General features: G+C 32.0%; 1 protein-coding gene across 2 annotated transcripts in view; it reads left to right on the top strand.

The window, feature by feature from the left end:
* The window catches only part of ATP8A1 (ATPase phospholipid transporting 8A1), a 252,765-nt gene that overhangs the window by 44,526 nt on the left and 185,582 nt on the right, over positions 1-22,657 (top strand). The window contains exons 4-7 of one of the 2 annotated variants that reach the window (XM_031943439.1): positions 348-446; positions 5,012-5,057; positions 16,235-16,275; positions 20,032-20,105. In XM_031943439.1, the coding sequence (XP_031799299.1) occupies positions 348-446; positions 5,012-5,057; positions 16,235-16,275; positions 20,032-20,105 (260 nt within the window). The remainder of the gene's footprint in view (positions 1-347; positions 447-5,011; positions 5,058-16,234; positions 16,276-20,031; positions 20,106-22,657) is intronic. The other variant, XM_031943440.1, reaches the window with a different exon arrangement.

Here is a 22,657-nt window from a genome sequence, read left to right as displayed (position 1 = left end):
GCTGAGAGCGAGTGAGATGTCTAGAAAAAAGATTGGACTGTCATTGACAGAAAGATAACTAAACTGTTAGTTCTCTGTTATCACACAGATAACTAATTAGGTAGTCCATAAACAAGCATTTATTAATTGCCCTAAATGCCAGGCACTGTGCTTTCCCATAAAACCTGTTAATAAGCTACCTCCTCTATTTGTTAGTTTGAACAAATTGAGACAACTGGTTCAAATATTTGAAAATGGGGGACAATGGTGTTCCCTAACGTAGGAGACACTATAAAATTTTGTTATGAAAATATTACAAAACTCAGTTCGATTCTCATTGCATTTTTTTTCCTCTTCTGTTTGAATAGCAAATACCTGATGTGTCACCAACAGGTCGCTATACAACGCTGGTTCCTCTCTTATTTATCTTAACAGTGGCAGCTATCAAGGAGATCATTGAAGATATTGTAAGTCAATATTTTTCTAAGCAAATATACAACTTAATTGTAATTTTGTTTTCTAGACTTGAAGGAAAATAGTATTGGGCCATATAACACTTTGTCACAGGATGTCTGAAATGTCTGATTAGGTTAAAAATACAGAAACTGTGCCCCCATAGCAGAAAAGTATTATTGTAGAATTAATATCATAAAAAGTTTCAGTATCCACCTATGGTTTTTATAATCTGGCAGATAAATAACTCAATAAATGAAATGCAATAATTGACCTTGAGGGAATTCAATATCCAGGTATTATATTCCATCAGTGGAGCTAATAACCATTAAATTACCTTCCCATTAAGTAGCTTTGGTCCATTTTTTTCTTTTCATTACTTTCAAACTGTCCTTTTCCTTCTTAAGTTTCTTTGACCCTTTTTATTTCAGTTCAGTAGTTCTAAGTTTTCTTTTTCTTCCTTTTTGAAAAGCCAGTTTGCTATTTTTGCAGCTGCAATGGAAAGAAAAGAAAGTCAAGGTTAGAAGTATTTTTTTTCTTCTTTTTCAACCTCATTTTAGAAATCTTACTTGAGGCACTCAAGATTCCATTTGTCATGTATTCTTGGAATTTTTTTTTTTTTTGCCTCACTGAATTGATTCTCAAGTTATTGAGCTTTCATCAAGCTGGGAGACAAAAAAATGAGTTTCAGGGAAAAATTCTGAGACATCTATTCCTTGAGTTGTTTTATATGGATATTATTTTTCTAAGAGAGAATTAATATTTCTCTTCAAGACCAATCTGGGCAATCACTCAGAGGACTGAGATGAGCTATAGAATCTCAATTCAGTTTGTTTTCATGAATTTTAATAGGTTAACTAATGTTTTAAATCATCAGTTTTGGTCTCAGACATCTAGAAAGTCTGGGAATGTGTGTATGTGCATGCATGTACTCTCAAAGATCCATAGCCTTCCTGTTTGAAAATGAAGTAACTAGTATTAATCATCCACTAAAAAGAAGGAAGTCACTTTGTCCATACACTGCATACAAATTTAATTCTAGGACCACTTATTTTTTACATATTACCTATTTTTAATATTTATTAATTACCTATTTTTACCACTTATTTTTTATATATTACCTATTTTTAATACTTATTAATTACCTAGAAGTTCCTTTTGGCAGAGATTGGCCCTGTTCACAATTCTGCTATAGTCTTTTATTTTTAAAGAATTTCTTTCTGCCACTTAAGATTCCCAATCTATCTGCTGTGATTTTCCTTGCTCTTTGGCCTGAGAAAATCTAGTACCTATTAGACTAAATTTTGAGATATTTGATTGAATTAATTGATTAATTTTTATCAATAAATGCTTGTCTTATTTTTTGCAATATATTTGCTGAAAATAGAAATAGCTGAACATGTGTTAAATGGACAAAGAAGTTTCACCAGACATACTTAATTAATGCTTGTTATATGAAACATATGAAAACATCTTAATCAAAGATTAACACAATGAAATGCATTATTAAGTATAAAATATTGGTGATTAGCTAAATTGCAAGTAATTACAGGGCAATTGGACCAAAGCAGTTAGCTTGGAATGGTAAGAGGGGGCTTAAACTTAGTTCACTCTACTATAGAAAAAAAGTATTTTGTTTGTTTTTTTTTTTCCCCTGAGATATCAGAGCTGTGTTTACTTATTTACTGGAGAGGATAAATATAATTTAGGAGGATATACTATCCTTAGTGTTTTTTTTCCCCCTTTTTCCAGTTTTCTCATGAATTGGTACATTGTTTGCTCATAAGCAGAATAAAGTTATAAACAAGCTTTAGGATAATAGGTGAAGCTATAGGACAACTTGAAGTTTTAAATTCTTAAACTTTCAGTTTTTTGTCCCATTTTGGGGCAAAGGATATCTTTTTAATTTTTTCTCTTACTGGTGAGATTCAGGTAAATTCACAAAATACACTATAAACAAAGTGGAGATAGACTTCCTTGTTCAAATCTGATCTCAGACATTTACTTGCTGTGTGACCCTGGGCAAGTCACTTAACCCTGTTTGCCTCGGTTTTCTTATCTATAAAATTAACTGGAGAAAAAATGACAAAACTGCTCTGGTGTCTTTGCCAAGAAAACTCCAAATGCCATCCTGAAGAATAGGACATGACTGAACAACAACATCACAAACATATTTTAGAGCCTAATATATCTTTTGGATGCCTCAAATCCAGATCTCTTTTCTCATTCCCTCTGCTCCTTCCATTCTTCATTAAAAATCATGAGTAGACACCCATGATTCCAGAGAAGCAATGATGAAGTTGCTGCCCAACATTGGACCCAGGTGGGGCAAAAAGAGATGTGTAAATTTGTACATGAACAATGGAGGAATTTGTTTTGATAATCTTCTTAAGAAAATTTGCTGAAAATGTTATTTTGGGGGGGAAACATGAGGAGGAGAAAAAATTGATTTTTGCTCATTTGAAAATGGAATTAAATTAAAATATAGATGATGAAATTCTGAAAATAATTCCTAGCTCTGTTATGTGCAAATAATAATTCTGTCCTTAGCGGGAAAATATATGCATGTTTAATATATGTGTGTTTAACAAATGCATTTCATCTTTAGAACCAATTTTATCTAGATATGATAAGAATCATAATCACCAAATTTATCACATTTGAAACTGCTTATTAGCATGTCAACTGTTGATTCTCTGAAAATAGAATATTGGTACACTGTCTTATCATCAGGTTCATCCTGGTGGGCTCACTTATTTATGAGGCAGTGTTAATGTCTCCTTTTCCTGAGTCACACAAATAAAACCAATTTCAGGTTGGTTATTTTTGTGTGTTATACTATAAAAGAACTTCAGAATTTACAAAATCCTCTCATTGGAAAGCCCTCCTTTTTTTTCCAATTAGAAAATATCTATAAATATGTATAAAAATTTCTAATAATTAGAAAGAATGAAATGGGTTTTGGCCCCCATCACATTGCCCTAATCTGTGTCAGTATCTTGTTATAGTAAGCTAAATCTGACTTTGGGTTTTAGATTACAAAAGATTTCTGCATTGCAATTGCATTTTTCCACAATTTTAATGTATAACTGTTGCACTATGCTTTAGTACAATGTCCTAATATAAGTCAGTATAATGTCCAACCAGTGCTTCTAGTAGTTCCTAAGCTTTTTTGTATATTGTGGACCCTTTGGCCATTAAGTATTTTTTTAATTTCATAATTTAATAAAATACTAAATTTCAGGTAGATCCAACCGAAAATAAAGATTTTTTTTTTCCCCCATCCAACATGATGGATTAGAAAATAAAAACAACTGTTCTGGTGAGATTATGTAAAAATCAAATCTTCATTGTTCACTTTGTGCTTAACTTGACTATTTTCTAACATGCATTTTTTTTCTTCTGTACTTTCCTTTCCCATTCTAGTCTATATAATCTATGCCTTCCATATGAGTATCATATCAAACTCCCATCCATCAATAAGTCATTCTTTTCATTAAGTGTGAAATAATTTTAATATAGGTGTCTTTTAACAGTGATTTGTATCTAAAGAAATATGAAACAGGATGGAAAAGCCAAATTTTATGAACTATGTATAACTAGAAAGACCCATTGAGTACTTAATAATAAATTGTAGAAGTTTACTAATTTCTCTAAAGAGAAATAATATGTTTATAATCAGTGTAGTTAAATAATGTTTTCTATGAAAGAAAATTTAAAAATTCTCTTTGATACAATCTATTACTGTTGACTTACTTTATATAACCTTTCACTTAGCATAAAACAGTTTTTCATTCAGAGTTTTCCTAGCTTAGTAAACATACTTCTGATGGCCAAATATTTGTTTTACCTAAAAAGTATCTTAGAAACTTAGAGTCATCAAGTCACTTCCTTCTTTGCATCAGGAACATGCTCCGTATTAGGTCCATCCCACTCAACAATTTTGAATATCTTTTTTTCAATAGGAAACTCATTCAAACAAACCTGCCTATTTTATTTTCAACCTGGTTGCATTGTTAGAAAAACTCTTCTTATTATTTGAATTAATTTGTGCAGTCCCCATTTTCTAGAGCCATGTGGATCATCTACTTTTTCCATGTGACAGTCTGTAAGTATTTGAAGGCAGCTGGTTTGGCACTCTACTGCCTTCTTTCCTTTCCACTACATTTTTTTGTATTTTCTTCTATTTTCAAAGTCAAATAATCTCAGCTTCCTCCATCAGGTCCTTTACGGGATATTTTTCATGATTCTCATTCACTTTCCTGGTTAGCTTCACAAGAATATGTTCCAGTTTATAGAAGTATACTACATGGATTATTTATTTTTTCAGTTTTGACCTTCTTGCCTGCATGCCCATTCTTGGTTTTCCCTTATATTGCCTATATTCCCTCATCTTCTTATGATTTATCTATGTATATGTTAATTTAATTAGATATCAAAGTTGAGAAATAGAAGGAAAAAAATTAAAAACAAATTAAATGGGGGAAAAACCTCTTATTTGGGGGTTGAATATTTTTGGTAGTGGGCTACAGCTATTACTTTTAATAATGGCACATCTGCTTTTGTTTTTATATTTCAGAAACGGCACAAGGCTGATAATGCAGTGAATAAGAAACAGACACAAGGTAAGAATGATTGCTTCTCATTTTATAGGTTTCTAACATATTTGGAGGAGGAATGATAACGATTGAATATAATTCAATTTCAGGGACTATGTATCTCTTAGGCTTTTGTTTCAGTTCTAAAATCTGAGTTTCAGTATTTGTCAGCCTGACATTTAAATTCACATTAGAATGATTTACAATAGTAATATATTTGGAAGATAATGTTTTTAATATAGTTAAATGCCTCAAAGCAGTGTTATTCTAAGTACCATTCATAAATTCAATAGTTCTTTTGACATTATTGAATGCTATAAAATATATCTGTGGTCCTCAGGGTTTCTTCAAAAAATGTAGTCGAGATAGTAGACTAAAGTTTAGTTATGACAGGTGGAAGATGCTTGAAGAGCACTGAGTACAACTTTGAGCTAGTCATAGAATCTATCAATTATCAAATTTTTCTTCAGAAGTGTAAAGCCAGATTGTATTATATCTCAGAATGCCCTTAGAAACCTTCTCCCACAGAGAAGCTGTTAGCTTCTTTGACATTATCTATTAATTTTTTAATATTTCCTTAAATAAAACTCAATTAGAAGGTAAATCTGTTAACAAAACCCCTTGTTGTTATACCAACTGATTTTTACCAAATCCTCATTTCATAGAAGGTGGCATTTGAGTTTTGGAGGAAACTAGGGATTCTGAGAAGGTGAAGAAGTATGTGTATTCCAGGCAGAAAGTGATAGTAAGCCAGAAGATGAAATATTGTGGGACAAAAAGCAAGAGTATTTTGTAGGTTTTCCTTTATGAAATAAGAGTGTTGGACCTGGAAACAGGAATGAGCAGAGTTCAAAGGAAATCATTCAACTGCTGTCTACCTCGATTTCCTCATTTGTAACATGGGTAGAATAACAACAGCCAATTTGTTTTGTTGTAGTTTTGGGAGGATCAACTAAGATAATAATTGTCAGGCACATTGGAAATATTAAAGTACATTATTGCTATATAATGATCCAACTGTGATTGACTTAGCTATTCTCAATACAGTGATCCAAGACAATGCCAAAGCACTCTTAATGAAAAAATGCTATACTTCCAGACAAAGAACTGATGGAGTCTGAATGCAGATCACAGCATTTTTTTAAACTTTTTTTTTCTTTTTTTGTCTGTTTTCTTTTGTAATCTGACTAATATAAAATATGTTTTACATAACTGCATGCACGTGTATCATTATTTACCTTTTCAATGTGTTGTAAGGAGTGTTGTAAGTTGTAAGGATGGAGAGAGAATTTGGAGTTCAGAATTTTAAAAAATGAATGTTAAAAATTGTTATACGTAATTGGGGAAAAAAATGAAAATTTCCTCTTAAGAAAAAAAGAAAGCTTTGAAGCATAATATAATTTTGATGATGATGATGGTGTTTTACATATGCTCTCTTCTATAGGTAGCTACCATGGACAGAAAAGTGTCCAGTTGCTGTTATAGCCCTCTTATCAAAGTCTACCTAGCCCCCTTTCTCTCACAGTTGCCTATCACCTTAGTCTGGCACTTATAGCAGCTACTATTTCTTAAATATATTCATTGATTCTCATTCTCAAAGCATTTCAGATAAAATTATTCTGCTTGGCTATTACAGGTATTTCTTTTATCTTTCTTGATCCATACATCACTGAATTGACAGAATTACTGTTTTTCAAAAGAAAAAAAACACTGGAATATATTTAGCATGCTTCTGATAGTACCATTTCTAACGTTAGAAATTGATATCTCCACAAGAAGCTTAGCTGATCATAAACCAGGGCATATAGGAAACAATTGTTTCAGAAGTAAATGTGAGGGTAAGGAGCTTGGAGCTATAGAAGTTTAAACAACAGGTTTTTTGCTATGAGTTTCATATCTGAGGAATTATTGCTTTCACACTAAGACTTTGCAATTATATTGTGAGAGAAAAGAATCTCTTTTTTGACCCAGTTTATGCATATTAGTCACATTTTTGGGTTTAGCAATTTGGCAGCTTGAGGGAAGATAAGAAAAATGTTTGAGGAGGACACTGTTTGCTTTCAAATCTAGCATATTGAGTTATTTAACAGCAATCTGTTGTCATTAGAGCTGAATGAGGTCCCAATTTGCTTTGTTGAATTGGAGAGGAAAGGGAACTATTGTTTTGTTTTGTTTTTTAATAGACAATTAAGCATCAAACTTGTCATTTTCAAAAGACTTCTCAAGAGATCACTTTACCTTCCCAAGGACATCTTTTTATAAGGAACTTTATTAACCATTAACTTTGTTAACAGATTGAAGAAGAAACACTTTTATCCTTTAATTTGCTTAGGGAAATTGAAATATTTTTCTCCTTTCTCTTTCTTGGTTAACCGCAACTTTGGAATCCTAGAACTTCCCTTTCCTTCATTCTTTAGCCTGCTATATGAGGATCAGCCCACGTCCATTAGCTCATTCTCACTGAGGAAGCTGTCCTTGGTACAGAAAACTGCTTACCCCAGAGATTCATATCTTTCCACAGGAGAGTCCCTTCTTTAGTGTGAGACTAAATATGTGTCTTGATATCCCTGCATGCTTACAGAACCAGACTTTTTAACAATTTTATTTTTTATTATCATTTATTTAATTACAAACAAGCAGAAACACATCTACATATAAAGAACAAGAAAGGGTATTTAAAAAAACTCTTTTTGCTTTGTTCCAAAAGTGTATGTTAGGTTTAACACAACTGTAATAAGATTGCCCAGTTTATTTAAACATTATTTTGTTTCCTTATGTATATTTTTTCCCCTTTTTTTTTTTTTTTTTTTGCAATGTTGTCATTACTCCATCCTGCAAAAAGTAGCTTGCCTTTGAAATAAATATGTGTTGTCAAGCAAAACACCTCAACACATTGGCCATATTTGAAAATACATGTCGCATTATGCAGTTACATTTATCAGAAATGAAGTGATTAACTTCTAGGTCCTTCCTTTTCCCAAGTTGAAAAATAATCCTTTTTATCAACTGTCAGCTCATGGAAGCCTGAACTTGCAAATTCAAGTGACAGTTGCTTCTGTCTGCTTAACCCTGGACAAGATCCACTTACTGAAACTTTGTAGAAAAATTGTTGACTACTCAATGACCATAAAGTAAGATTAAAAGAGGACAAAGATTCTCCCTCAGACTTATAAGACAAAGTTTTAGGAGGAAAATGGCAGATATTCCATTTTCTTGTCTCATAGCTTTTGAATCTTATGATACAAAATAATTTTTAACACTTGCAAATAAGTGAATAGAACTATTTTATTGCATAAAGTTGTTCCATTAACTAATCCTTAATATATGTTTTTTAAATCAATCATTTCCATTAAATTGGGAGAGCTGGTCAGATTCCTTTCTGCTTTTCTTTCTTTTTACTTTCTTTGAGAATATTAACCATCTATTAAAAAAATGTCTCTTTGATCTTGATCTCCTCTGAGTTCTTGAGGTTCTTAGCCTGCTACTCCCCTTTTCATTTATCTACCCCATCCCCCTATTTGGCTGTGGTTTCTCCATCTGCCCAGACACCCAATCGCCAACTTGCCCAAGAGCTATTTAAAGTTGTTATTTCCATGACTCAGGGAGTCAAAAGTTGAGGGAAGATAAGGGGTACTTTCTGACACATACTAGATTATTGTGTTTATAAAACACTGAAGAACTCAAAGATTTACCTGAATTAGAATAGTTGGGAATATATACTTTTTGAATTGCTTCATTGATTAGCTCTAGTTATATCTGTAAAGAATGTAGACCCTGTTAATGATTGAAAAAGTCTGATTATTTTCTTTTCCCTTTTCAATATTGATATGCCTTCATTATTGAGAATAAGCCAAAAGAGAATTTTGAAAGGTGAGATTAAATATAGTAATTAGACTAATGGGATGCATTAATATAAACATTTCAAAAAAAAGCCCTAGTTTCATGGTGCTTGATTTTATGTTGCTGTTTGAATTTCATATCTATAAGTATCTGGTCAGAAAATTAAGGAAATAAAGGGAAAAAAGACAGAACATTGGCTTTGAGTCCAAATCCTGCATTCTGTTTACAGGGCCACAGTGCATATTTAATACAAGCTAAAATAGGTTACATATGATTATTTATTTGACTATTTATGATTTATTGACTACCTTGCTTTATGCTTATTTATCAAATCAGATAACTCTTTCTCTTCTCACCTTCAATGTTAAGGTCAAACTTGATAGTCTGGTAGAAATCCATAACCCATTTTTTCCTCTCTTCTTCAGAAAAATCCAAACAAATGGCATCACCATGTTTCTCAAATAGCAGAAAGGCAGTTTTAGCTTCAAAATTAATATTGTGATTTTTTTCCCTTCTAATTACCTCATTCTCCCAACCGTGAATGCTCATTTTATGAGCACATTTAATGAGTACCAGTTATATCAATGACAAAATTAGACAATTTGAGTGAGAAAGGGGATGCAGGTCCAGATTTCAAAAAGATAAGCCAGCTACACAAATGTCTTTTTCTATAGTATATTGTAATTAAACTTCATTAAAAAAGGGATAAACTAATGGTTATGAGAATAGAGAGGAAAGAAAGATTATACTAAACTGAGGAGGATAGAGAGAAGGCATCTTTGATTAGTTGTTATCTGAACTTGGCTTTTAAAGGTCAGTGAGATTTAAATGGGTAACAATGTGTGTGGGAGGTGGAATAGGGTTAGTAGGGACAAGGGAAATGAAGCAATGGGACATGTCACCCTATGGAGTGCAGCTTTTTCTCTGCCAGTTCTTCCCAGAATTGGAACTGCCTTCTGCTTATTCTGGGACCCAGCATGTCTTCTCTGCTTACTGAGTTTCTCCTGCTAGCCAGTTTAAGTTGTGAGAGACTATACAGCCATTTTCTCCTCTCCTAAAGATAGTCTTACATTGATTTATTTATTTTAAGCATTTGCACAACTGTGGGAACCCTATCCTGGGGAGATCATTATAAATTAGGGGATAAGCTTACAATGTGTAAATTTACAATGGATTTAAAAATGAATGCTGGCCCTATAAATTAGTACTCTTTCTTTTTGGCTTTCTCATTTTTTTTGGCAAGGTCTTATACTTGATTAGAGATTATTTGTAGCTTGTTTGAATGATGAATTCAGTGGGAGATACTAGTTTATGACTCAAATTTCAACCATTAGCTTTCCCCAGCTTTAGTTGCCTGGAATCCAATCTATAGGGCAGGGACTTCTTTCCTGTCACCTCTCAGGGGCTTAGAGATATTTTTCTATCTCTTTCTCCCCTCCCATTTTTCCAACTTAGTTCCCTTAGAAATAATTTGTTCTCTTGTGTGAAGTCATGGGCCCCCTGACCTTACACTGCCTTAGATTATCTGAAAAGATGCATAATGAATATTTAGAATAATCTATAAATCTAATCTCATCAGAGTAGTCACTGTTGGATTGATGTTAACTGGAAGTCCCTGGTGGAGTTTTATCAATTTTGAGAAAAGCAAAAAAAAAGTTCATGCTTATTTGTAAGTGGAAAAAGTTAACAGGAATGGGGGAATATATAATACAGAGTATTAAGTTTCAAAAAGATCTTGATGAGCTAGAACACTGTGTGAAATCTAATAAGATAAAAGTACAAATTAGAGTTATGTACTTAGTTCAAACAATCAGATGGACAAAGAAGAAGGAGATGAGGATGTCTTTCTAGAAAGTGATTTATCTGAAAAAAAAAAATCTGTTTTTTATTATACCACTAGCTCAGGATGTGACAGCCAAGAAAACAAGTGCAATTAGAGGTACAATGAGAAAGTCAAGGTCCCTATAATTAGCCATAGTCAGACCACTTCTGGAGTATTGTGTTTGGTTCTGAGAACTGCTTTCAGATGGACAGTGATAAGCAGGACTGTGTCCAGGAGAGAGCATCCAAGATGTTGAAGACCTCATGTTTGTTGGTTTGTTTATTTATTTATTTATATGAAGATTGGTTGAAGGGTCTAAAATATACGTGCACACACACATATAAGTAAAAAGATTGGTTGAAGGGTCTAGGAATACAATTTGTCAAATTAAGACATAATCCTTTTCCTTAGGTACAAAAGAAGAGGGAGCTGTTCTTAGTGTCCCTTTATAGAATTGGTAGCAGTGGATAAAAAGATGCTAATTTAAGCTTAAGTGAGTAAACATTTCCTAACAATCAGAATGGTCCTAAAGAGCCCTGGGTGTGGTTGAGAGTGGATTCTATCTCATTGGAAATTTTCAAGTAAAAGCAACTTTTGACCATCTTTTGAATATATTTGAATTAGACTAATCTCAGAGATCCTTTCCAACTCTGAGATTTGGGGGATTATGGAGATCATGATTTCCAAATCCTGGAAGATTTTTCTCTGATACTAGTCTTTGGTTGTTAAATTGAATTTGCATATTTTATGGACTATTTCTCTGTGCTAAGGAAAGGTTCTTATTTTTAGAGGTTGTCTCTTCCACTGCTGATTAACATTTGAACTCATGAATGAGTCTGTCAAGTATAAACTCCTTGAGAGTAGAAATACTTTGGGTTTTTTGGCCTTAGGGTATTCCCAGCCTCTAAACACAGTGATTTGTATGCAGTAATCACTGTTTGTTAAATTGAATTGAATTGACTTCTCCTATACTATTCCCAACAAAAGGTCTCTTTGACACTCATGAATTCATCCAGTTCTGATTCTGTTCCCCCTGTGACCTCATTCAGTATTTTTTTGGCAAAGATACTAAAATGGTTTATCATTTCTTTCTGCAGCTTATTTAACAGATGAGGAAACTGAGGCAAACAAAGTGACTTGGCCAGTTCACACAACCAGTAAACCACAAATCTGAGATCAGATTTGAATTCAAATCTGAGTTTTCTTGAGTCCAGACCTGGCACTCTATCCTCTATACAATGTAAATATTAAAAAAAGCTTTTTAAAATTGTCCACAAAAAGTGGCTTTCATTCCAAAATAGCTTCAAGGCTTTAATCTTCTAGACACTGTTCTTTGTTGTTATTTGCCATTCATTCATTGTCATCCTTAGTTATTTATTTCTTTTCTCATTTTTTATACCCTAACCTGACTCTAACCCTAACCCGACTCTAACCCTAACCCGACTCTAACCCTAACCCGCCTCCCGACTTTATAAAGTACACTTGATAGTATAACTTTTTTATAAATGTATATATATATAGAGAGAGAGTATACTTTGAAATCTAAGTTCATTTGAGAGATCCTTTTCTATTTCAGAGTAAGAGTTCTTACTATGAAATCATAAAGTTGTATGTTGTCTTTTTTTATTTAAACAAATAACCATCTTTTAATATAACAGGTGATCCCATGTATTTTGTAAACACTTAAAAACAGTACTCTGAGAAGAAGTGCATAGATGGAGTATGCAGCCAAAAAAAAATGCTTTAGATCCCCAGCAGAGACTTGTGCTTTTTCCTTATCTTCAAGATCATTTATTGTCAGTGTTGTACTTGAGAATCTCCCAGCTTTCTTGGGTTATCTTCTATTTTATTAGTTTCTGATGCTGGGATTAGGCCTATCATTTCTCTGAACTTATCTCCAAAATTTTTTTTTTAAGTGCTTAGTTTTTTTTTTAAAGCTTTTTATTTTCAAAACATTTTTCACCATTGACCCTTACAAAACCTTGTGTTCCAAGTTTTCCTCCTCTTTCCCCAACCCCTCTCTTAGATAACAAGTAATCCAATATATTTTAAACATTAAAATCTATATTAAATTCAATATATGTATGTATATTCATGCAATAATCTTGCTGTACATGTAAAATCAGATCAAAAACAGAAAAAAAGCTCTCCAAATTATTTTAACAAATAGTGAATATTGTGGCATGAGAAGATAATTATGGGTGTGAAGACTTAATATATCCATATCTGAGTAAATGAAAAAGTATATGTAAAAGTACTTAATAAACTTAAAATATATAAATGGCAGCTATTTTTATTATTTCTACATGATTTCCTTTATTGGAATTCAGAAAACAAATCAGAATTAAGAAGACTTAGTCATTTCCCTTAAAAAGTTCCCAGTCTAAAACCATCAATAATAAACATGTAATAGATGTGTGTAACAATATACAGGTTGTCTCATAAATCAGTACAGTTTCAATTTGATGTAATTAATTTAAATCTTAATACTTTAAGTTTTAACAACTTAAAACTTCACTAAGCTCTCAAGGACATTCTATATAACTGTATAGGACACAGGACATAGCTTTCAACTTTCTCTTCATTGCTTAATTGAAAGAAATGTTTTCATTGAAGGGAAGTAATGACAGAAGCAGAGAATATAATGTGTGGACAGTCGAAGGCCACAGAATGATAGGACAAGATGATAATAAAGAGAATTACAGGAAAATAAGGTCAAATTTTAGATAGCAAAAAAAAAAGTCATAGAATGAAGGAGATAACCTCTGGACCAGATTTGATGGAAGAAAAGTGTTTACAAAATACATGAAATTACCAGTTAAATCAAAAGATAGTTATTTGTTTTTTAAAAAAAGAACTTTAATGACTTTATGTTAAGAACTCCTACCCTAATAAGAACGATAGAAATAGAAAAGAATCTCTCAAATGAGCTCAGCTTTTTTAGGTTGAGTAAATGCTGGGCTTTTGACTCTGGATCCTCCATTATTTTCACTGCCCCAAATTGTATCTTTGTTTTTATAAGAGCTTCTTTCCATGTTGACAATTGCAAAATCACATACCAGCTCATCCACCTGGCACATGGCGTAATCATCGTATCGAAATTGGTCTGAACAAAAAGTACAGCACAGACAGGAGGAATGATTCTAGCTGCACTTTCTGTTTGTCAGTCCTTTATATAAACGGCTTAATTTTGTGTGTAATCTGTGTTTTTAGTATGAAAGCCACAGGGAGGCAGGCAGAGTGGAAGGCACCTGTGGGCCGGGGATGTACTCAGAAGCATACAACTGTAGATCCACACCTGGAGCCCCAGGAACTAACTAGTCCAGCAGCCCAACCCACCTCCTCCCATCCCCACTCCCACTACTTACAGATGCAGAAATGGAGGCTTTGGGAGATTGGGACTTACCTAGATTGCACTAGGGTCAGAGATAAGATTAGAAACCAGTTCCTTTAATTCAAAGCCAGGACTCTTTCTGCTGTACCACCCTCTCTTCCTTAATATATATTTCAATTTTAAAAGATTGGGCTCCCCTTAACCTAAAAAACTCGCCCATCTACAACGCAGTATAGGATCTTTAATAGGTGTTATAGTCAAACAGCCTCTCCAAACCTAGTTATGCTAGTTTTTCAAGTAGAGAAACAGTATTTTACTAACTCTATAATCAGCTTTTCCAGCTTGATTATACTTTCCAGATCTTTCACCACACTGGAATGATATTCTAGAATTCAGCATCGTCTCTGTCCCACCTTGAAGAGTTGCATTTAAGACGTGTCTTTCAGCACATAGAAATGTTCATTGATATGTAGTTTAAAAAAATCAAATTATTTGCAAAAAATTATTAAAAATTATACAGGAAAAAAAACCTGCCAGATTTTTTTAAAAGTTTATGTAATACAGTAAGAGGGTATAAAACTAAAGATATTGATTAGTGAAAACAGAAGCTTAGAACCCTAAAACTCAAAGCCATGACAACATTATTCATGTAGAGAAAAAAAGCACCAAAGCCCTACAGAGGCTAAGAATTCATAATACAAAATATGTTATGAATTTTAGATCTTTTTTTCCCTTTTATTTTAAATTCATTTATAATTAACCAAAACCTGTTATTTAGCAAGACTCTAACCTCATCTGCAGCTAATTTGAAGGGTTAGCTCTAGTACAATTCATGTATTCGTGTTTATGAGAATTATGACTCAACTTTTTCAGGAAAACAGTTAAAGGGAATGGAGAAGCTGTTTATAAACTATCTCAAAGAGTTTCAGACTATGTGTATTTGTATTAATTTCTGCCCAATATGCTGGAGGGTATCCATAAATAATTCACCTGTAGTTTGGATGTTTCTCTCTCCCAATGCTACTAACCATAAAAAATTAAAGAATTTAGACTTGTGATTCCAAAATGAATTTGGCAAAATTCATCTGTTAAATACCAGTTCTCATTTTGGAACAATTTATTAGTATTTTCTTTAAATTAGAATTTTGTTCAGCAAGGACATCAAAATTATAATTTTAAATAATACAGGCTCTTAGAACAAAATATACTGCATGATATCATTCATGCCCATTATTGAAGCTGCTTTTCATTGATTTTTGGATAAGTAATTATCTGGTAATTGATAACCTATCAATTCACATAGGCTCAACCACCTATAGCTATATGATTAAAGTAAAATTTGGGATGATTTCTTTAAATGTACTTAAAATTTATTTATGGTTATGTCCAGGTAATTTATCTTCTCTAAACATGACTTCCTCAACTGTGAAATGATCTCAAAGGATTTGAAAGTCCCTTTCAGTTCTAAATCTACTATAAGATTGTGTAATAAACCGTTAATATGGAATAGTTGCAGTTTTATCCCATTTTCTTATATTGTAATATCAATTGGCTAGACTTTTAAAAATATCTATATGAGGTAACTTCTAAATTGTAATTACACAATTGTTCCATTCTTTTTTTGCTAGTGGTCTTTAATAATTTAAAAATTCAAGGATCTGTGATTTGACCTGGTTATAGTCTCTCAATAGGCAATTTTTGAGTGTTACTGTGCTCAAAAAATTTCAGTTTTTGTTGTTCAGTTGAGTCTGCCTCTTGGTGGCCTCTTTTGGAGTTTTCTTGGCCTAAATTCTATAGTGGCTTGTCATTTTACAAATGAGTAAACTGAGGCTAACAGAATTAAGTGTCTTGTCTGGGGTCATACAACTATTCTGAATCCAAATTTAAACTTGGGAAAATATTTCTTCCTGACTTTAGGCCTAACATTCTGCACTCTGCTGCCATGTACCTGCCAAAATTCATTATCTTACAGCAAATTTGGTGATGAATCTCTTCAGATAGCTAGATGGAGAGCAGATATACAACCCATCAGCTAGCTTGTATTTATGTGTAAATTTATAAATATGTAGACATAATATTTATAGATTTATTTTAAAAATCTACATTGCTTTTTTTTTTTCCTAGAAAATAATTACTATCTTATGAGAAGTTTGCTTTTGATGATGGGACATCTTATCAAGTTATCTTGTGATTTTTTTTTCTTTTCAGTTCTGAGAAATGGTGCTTGGGAAATTGTTCACTGGGAAAAGGTAAGTGCTATTTTTATTTTGTTCCATTAGATAACTACTTTGAGATAATGCTGTTATATTATCTTATTCATAATACTATTAATTAGCTAATGTAAGAAATTATGTAGTATTACACTGATATTGGAATGGAACTTAATAGTGATCATATATGTAAATATTGTGGTATATGTATGTACCATTATAGTTCTATATGTATTCAACGTAGTGGTATGGATACTCAAATAGTAATGAACTTTTAAGGTTCTACAGTATACTAGAATGCATATTATTATTAAAATAATTTTTAAAAATTTCTCTTTATACTATGGTATACTTTTGGTAGTTTTCAGAGGTTTTAATTAACCATGAATAATTTTATTTAAATTTTTTTATGTTTAATCATTTACTGTCCAAATAAAAGAGTTTTAAAGTTAATATAAAGTTTAAAAAAATGAATGTTTATAATTTGTATGTGATACTTTAAGTTGCATAAGTTACAAAATTCCCAGTCTCATAAAATATCTACTCTTTAAATATTACTACTACTTTTCTTTGGAATAAATTTTTTCCCTCAATCAATTAGATAATTAGCTCTTAAATTGTATCATTCAGCAGTTAGTGAAAAGAGCAATAGTTTACCATATAGTAGTGCTTAAACATTCAGCCTATCATGTTTTCTCATTTGAAATGCCAGGAATGATATGGTCTTTCTCTATTTCGGATGTATAATCATCTTCCAACATCTAGTAATAGATCACCATAGGAAGGAACCCTGTTGATAAGGAGTCCTGGCAGTGGACTCTGATTCCTGGGCTGAAAAGGAATATTTCCTAGAGAACAGAAGTTGTTTTGTTTTGTTTTGTTTTTAGCACAGAATCTTTGGTAATCTAGTGTCCCCTATCTGATTGGAACCATGTATCTGAATTAATTGTTTCAAATGACTAAAACCAATCCTTTCTCCCTGCTTGCAAATTATTGGGCATTGATTATGTTAGCAGGAATTTTAATTAAATAATGATAAATAGAGCTTTATGTATTCCACTTTATATTAAATTTACAAATGAATATATATACTTTAAGAGAGAAATGGAAGAATGGTTGGAAATTCAGGGCATTATACTAGAATTTGAACCAATAAATCAGAGAGAGAAAAAGATGAAGTTCCTGGCAAGGTATTAATTCTAACTAACTAAAATCTCATAAAATGAGGGAAAACACATAGTTTTGATGTAATACTTAAAACCCTTTATTTGTATCACTGGAGACTCCTGGTGGTGGTTTCTTTTGTTAGTTTGAGATAATTATTACACTGAGAAAGATCTTGAGATATCTCAGACTTTTTTTTCCCCTTTAAGTACTTATTGTAATAATTTTTTTCTTAAAAAATCCAAGTACAGATTTTATTTGTACCAGTGGATTCATTTGTTATTTGATACTATCTAAATAATCTGAGAGCACAAGTTTTAATTTTCTAGCAATATCTTGCTATAAAAATATTCAAATATATCTCCAAGTTTATATTTTTATGCCATTCTACCAACTCAGGAAAAAAATTAATAAGAATAAAGTCACAGGAAGAACATTTGCTATTCATCTTTAATTTTAATACTAGTCATAGTATGAGTCCCATCTTTCATCTGCTTGATAGTTTAATAAAATTCTGTGGAGGAAAAAAGATAATTTGTCATACTTAATAAAACCTAGCAGGAGAGTTTTCAAAACCATAGAGTTTTCCTATATGGTTAAATTCTTCTGTTGATGATATTGTAAGACACTCAGGAATTTGAATCAGATCTGTTAAATGTATCCTTTGTAATATTTAAAAAAAAAAAAAAAGAATATTGAGCTATTTCCCAAAGACATTATAACAAAAAATTCTAAAAAATTGAGCTGAAGACAAATTTTTAACACTCCTACACGTGATTGACAATTGCTTTATATGAACACGTAAGCTTGGTTTTGATTTAGGAAGTTTTTCAGGAGCAAAATATGAATCAAATATAATAAGTCACTTTCTGGTTAGCCCAATTCTGTCTCAAAAGATACCCAAAGGAGGGAAACTTCTGTAAAGACATTATGTTATAAAACCAGATAAAGGGGACAGTGCAGAATAAGGGGCTTGGGGCTTTGAGTTGTCCAGGAAAAGAATTATTTAGAATTCAGTATAGTCACTACATCAGTAATAACAATAAAGTATACTTATTTTTTTTTTAAAAAGGTCAATATTTAAGACAAATCTGGTCTTTTAGTATTTTATTCTTTCCCATCTTATAAATAAACCAAAGCAGAAAGGTTATAATTTGACTATCACCCCAATATTAGCACAAAATCAGATACTTTGATATGTGTACTAAATTGAAGACAAACTGGATAATATGGTTGTGTTTGAAGTCTTTAACTTGCTATTGAGAAATGTGCTTTTTTTCAGGACAAGTGCTTCTTGCTGTGATTTCCCTCCCACCCCCCATCACTGTTATTCATCATTAACTATACTCAATCACTCCTCTTCTTCCTAGAGCGTGAAGTGCTGCAATCTGTTATAATTGCCTGAGGTTGCCTGGGCTTTCTTTTTAGTGCTAATGAGGAGATGGTGGAGAGGAAGTTCCACATCAGTTCCTCTTTTTGGGACTGAAAAGAATTTTGGAACACTCTTGAAAATCCATTCATTAAAGGAAGAGTCACCGAGGGCAGTTCTTAAGGAAAATGATGTTCTACAGTTTCTAACAAGCTGTAAATAGCCAAATGTAGAATAATCAAATTTAGAAAAGATTTTCAGGCTAAATAAATATAAATCTGAATTACCTTTGATTTTCATTAAAGCAAATGTGCAAAGCAATAGCCTAACCAGAGATGAAAAGTAAAATCCCTTCGTGGATGGAGTGATTGTATCACTATTTTGGTTACCTGGCTAGGTCTGCATGTAGTTAGTTCACTTACAGTCATTGCTAAAATTAAATTCATTTAAAGTAGAGAGCTGCAGGTGAAGGGATGATGACTTTTGACATCTCATGTCTCTTCCCATCCTATTGAGAATCCGTGAGACTACAGGAACAGTAGTTCTTTTGTGGGCTACTCTAAGGACTATTGTCCATCAGAATGACTATTCTTTAGTGTATCATTTCTCTTGAGATGGGCACAAATATATGTCTATCTATATGCATATAGATGCATTATATATATATCTCACTTGGAAAAAGTGCTTACACTGTTAGCAGCCATTATCATAAAATATTTGCCTATTGCCTGGAAGGCACTGAGGTTGTACGATGAAAAATGACACATTTTCTTTTGTAAAGGAACTTATTCTATCTAGAGAATGGTGAAAAGTTGAATTCCCTTCTTTACATTTTTATTTATTCTACCAAGATAAACAGGGATTGATTAGATTAGCGAGGGGCTCCTATAAAATGCTCCTTCTGGTGCTATTTCTTTTCAGTTTTGTTGGGACTTTCCCAAAGAATAGTCTTGAGATTCCATTTTAGAATTTTCTCATAGTTTGAGATGGATATGCCAAAGTGATAAATGATGAGTAAGTAGATGTCACTAACTTCATTCTATTAAGGATAAATTAGAGAAACATCCCAAAGTGATAAGAATAGACTGTGGCTCTTGGTGACAGCCTATGTGTTGTATTCCATCATTTCCAGCTATTTTCTTGGTATATCATCTTGTGAAATGTGGTGCTTATTAGGGATTTTACACCTCAACCTCAATGGGATTTGTATTCATGACTACACTTAATTACAGATTATTAACCAATTCCCAGTTTTCTTTCAGGTAAATGTTGGAGATATAGTTGTAATAAAAGGCAAAGAGTATATACCTGCTGACACTGTACTTCTATCATCAAGGTAGAGATACCTACTGATGCTCAAACAGTGTAGAGGCTGGTTTCTCTACCCTGCATTGAATCTGTGATTGCTCCAAGGAAATAAAGAATAAACAGAAGAATTTTTAAACCTCTTTAATGATTGTAACTTAAGGATTCAAAAATGTTTGCAAAGTCAAATCACTCTGATACTTATCATATAGAATAAATGATAGGTTCTAAACTTAAATTGCAAGGTTGGAATTACATGAAGAAGCTACTTTAGGAGCAGTGGTGCTCCCAGGACTTCTGCGTGTATTTTTAGCCTCATTCAAGTTTCCTATCATTTATTTTAGGTAATACATGGATTTTCTTATTTTAATCATACCTTAGGTTCTTATTTATTCTTAATCAGTTCCTTAATGATGTGTTCATTTTTTTTTTTCACATTTTCTTGATGTTTACAGTGGGATGATACAGAAAAAAGTAACTTAAATTTTTCTGTTTTGCACTATTACCATTTAAAATGGTTTATTCCCACATACACAACTGAAAATGCATTTTTCTTTTGTGTTCTTCATGTTAGAATAGTGAATCAAAATAATTTTGTATTATTTTGTCATTTGTTTAAGATATCCATGTATTACAATTGGAATTCTAAATATCAAATCATTTATTCTTTGTACAATATAAACTTTAAGTGATTTTGAATATAAAACCCACAAAACTAAACATGACAATCAATTTTAAGTAATTTAATATTTTAGAGGTTGTTTATCATCATTTCCTTGGACAGTTTTATTTATAAAATCCACATTTGTAATGTGGAAAGTGCACTTTTTTCAAAATCTATTTAATCAGGTCATTACTTAGAATGATTGGATTTGTGATGAATTAATGAAAAATAATTGTGCTGTAAAAAAATTTTCAAGACATTTAAAGGAACAAATCTAAAACAATTCATTTATCCTCTGACTGGATAAAGTGTTCATGAATAATTTCAGTATCATTTTGAGAGCTTTAAAAAAAAGTCACATTTAACTTTATATCTCAAAGGGAAGATATTTTATTTCTTAATTCTTAATCTGTTTTTGAAAGTGATATTTTGCCTCACAGATAATCTAAATCAGTAATGGCATTCAAGTAGTTTAAATAGTTTCTGAATTTACACAGTTATACTAGGTATTCTAAGTAGCCAATATCCCCAGATCAGAAAGACCAGTCAGTGTTCAAGCCCTGCCTTTTCCTTATATCGGTCATATGAGCTGGAGCAAGTTACTTTATCTTTTAGTCCTTCAGGTTCAGGTATCTACAGGGTAGTAAAAGGACAGAATTTTTTTTCACTCAAGCATGGTGATAACAAAAATGAATTACTTATTTTTTTTACTTGTTAACTATTTTCTTAAGTTAATTTTGAATGCTGTGTTGTAATTTTATGCCTGTTTTGAAACAGGATTGTAACATGGGTGTTCATTTGTTTGTTAATAGAGTACACTTGTCTTTAAACTCTCCGAGACTCTGTCCATCTATCTTATTAATACATAAATACAGTTACTGAATTGTAAATCATTTTAGAATTTGTTTTTGTCAAACTTTTTTAATCTCCTTATAATTCTAGAGTTCATTATTTTTGTTATGGGTTTTTTTTTCCTCTTTTACTCTAATAAAAGAAGTGTTATTGAAGAATCAGAAATAATTGACTTTCTTCTTGTTTTTAATTATTTTCACATAATTAACTCAAGTAATGAACATTGCTATTCATTAATTAATTGCAAGCCACAACTTTGTCAGATTAATACTGATAACGGCATCTTCCTATATTTGTAGAATCCTTTGTTCTTTTTTCAAAAAGTTTTCTCAAGTTATCTTGTTTTTTATAACAACCTGCAAGGTGCAGATTACAGGTGTTATCACTTCTATTTCAAAAAGAAAGGCTCTGAAAGCAGGAGAAATTTAACCGATTTGGCCAATGTAATGACATGGTTATAGTATGAACCAGCTCCCTTCTAAATAATAAAAAATGATAATGATACACTTTAGAATTTAAGGAATTTTATATTCCAGATTTTTTAGCTAAGAATTACTTTATACAGTATTTCTTTTGTGAGATTTTTATGAGTTTTTCTGGGTTATAGTTTTGTTTTTAATAAAGAGAACTAGAAACCGTGCCACAGAAATCTTTTCTTTTAAACAGAAGAATATACTGATGTTGTTTTCACATTATATTAAAGAGCAGTGATATTTCATAGATTATCTGATAAATGCCTTTTTTGTAGCTTGGACCTAAATTGTCTTTTACCAAACCAAAATCTTAACCCAATGAGAAGAAAACTCTAGCAGCAGTGCTCAGAGACTTGAAGCAAGCTCTTGCTTTGGCTTTTTTATTGCATTACTTAAAAATTGATTCATTGGCCCAAAGAGTTATTTTCCTAAGTCATTTTGCCAAGCGCTCTTAGGTGGAACTGGTTCTAGCAGTTGCGGGGGGAAAAGCCTTACACATTTTATTTTTTACCTTCTCAGAGTCTCTGTATATAACCTTGATAATTAATTTCTTACACTGAATTATGCATGAAAAGATATTAAAATATTATTTCT

Source organism: Sarcophilus harrisii, chromosome 6, assembly GCF_902635505.1.
Source record: "Sarcophilus harrisii chromosome 6, mSarHar1.11, whole genome shotgun sequence".
Lineage (NCBI taxonomy): Eukaryota > Metazoa > Chordata > Mammalia > Dasyuromorphia > Dasyuridae > Sarcophilus > Sarcophilus harrisii.
The sequence above is the reverse complement of the archived record's forward strand: the minus strand, read 5'-3'. Positions and strand labels throughout refer to the sequence as shown.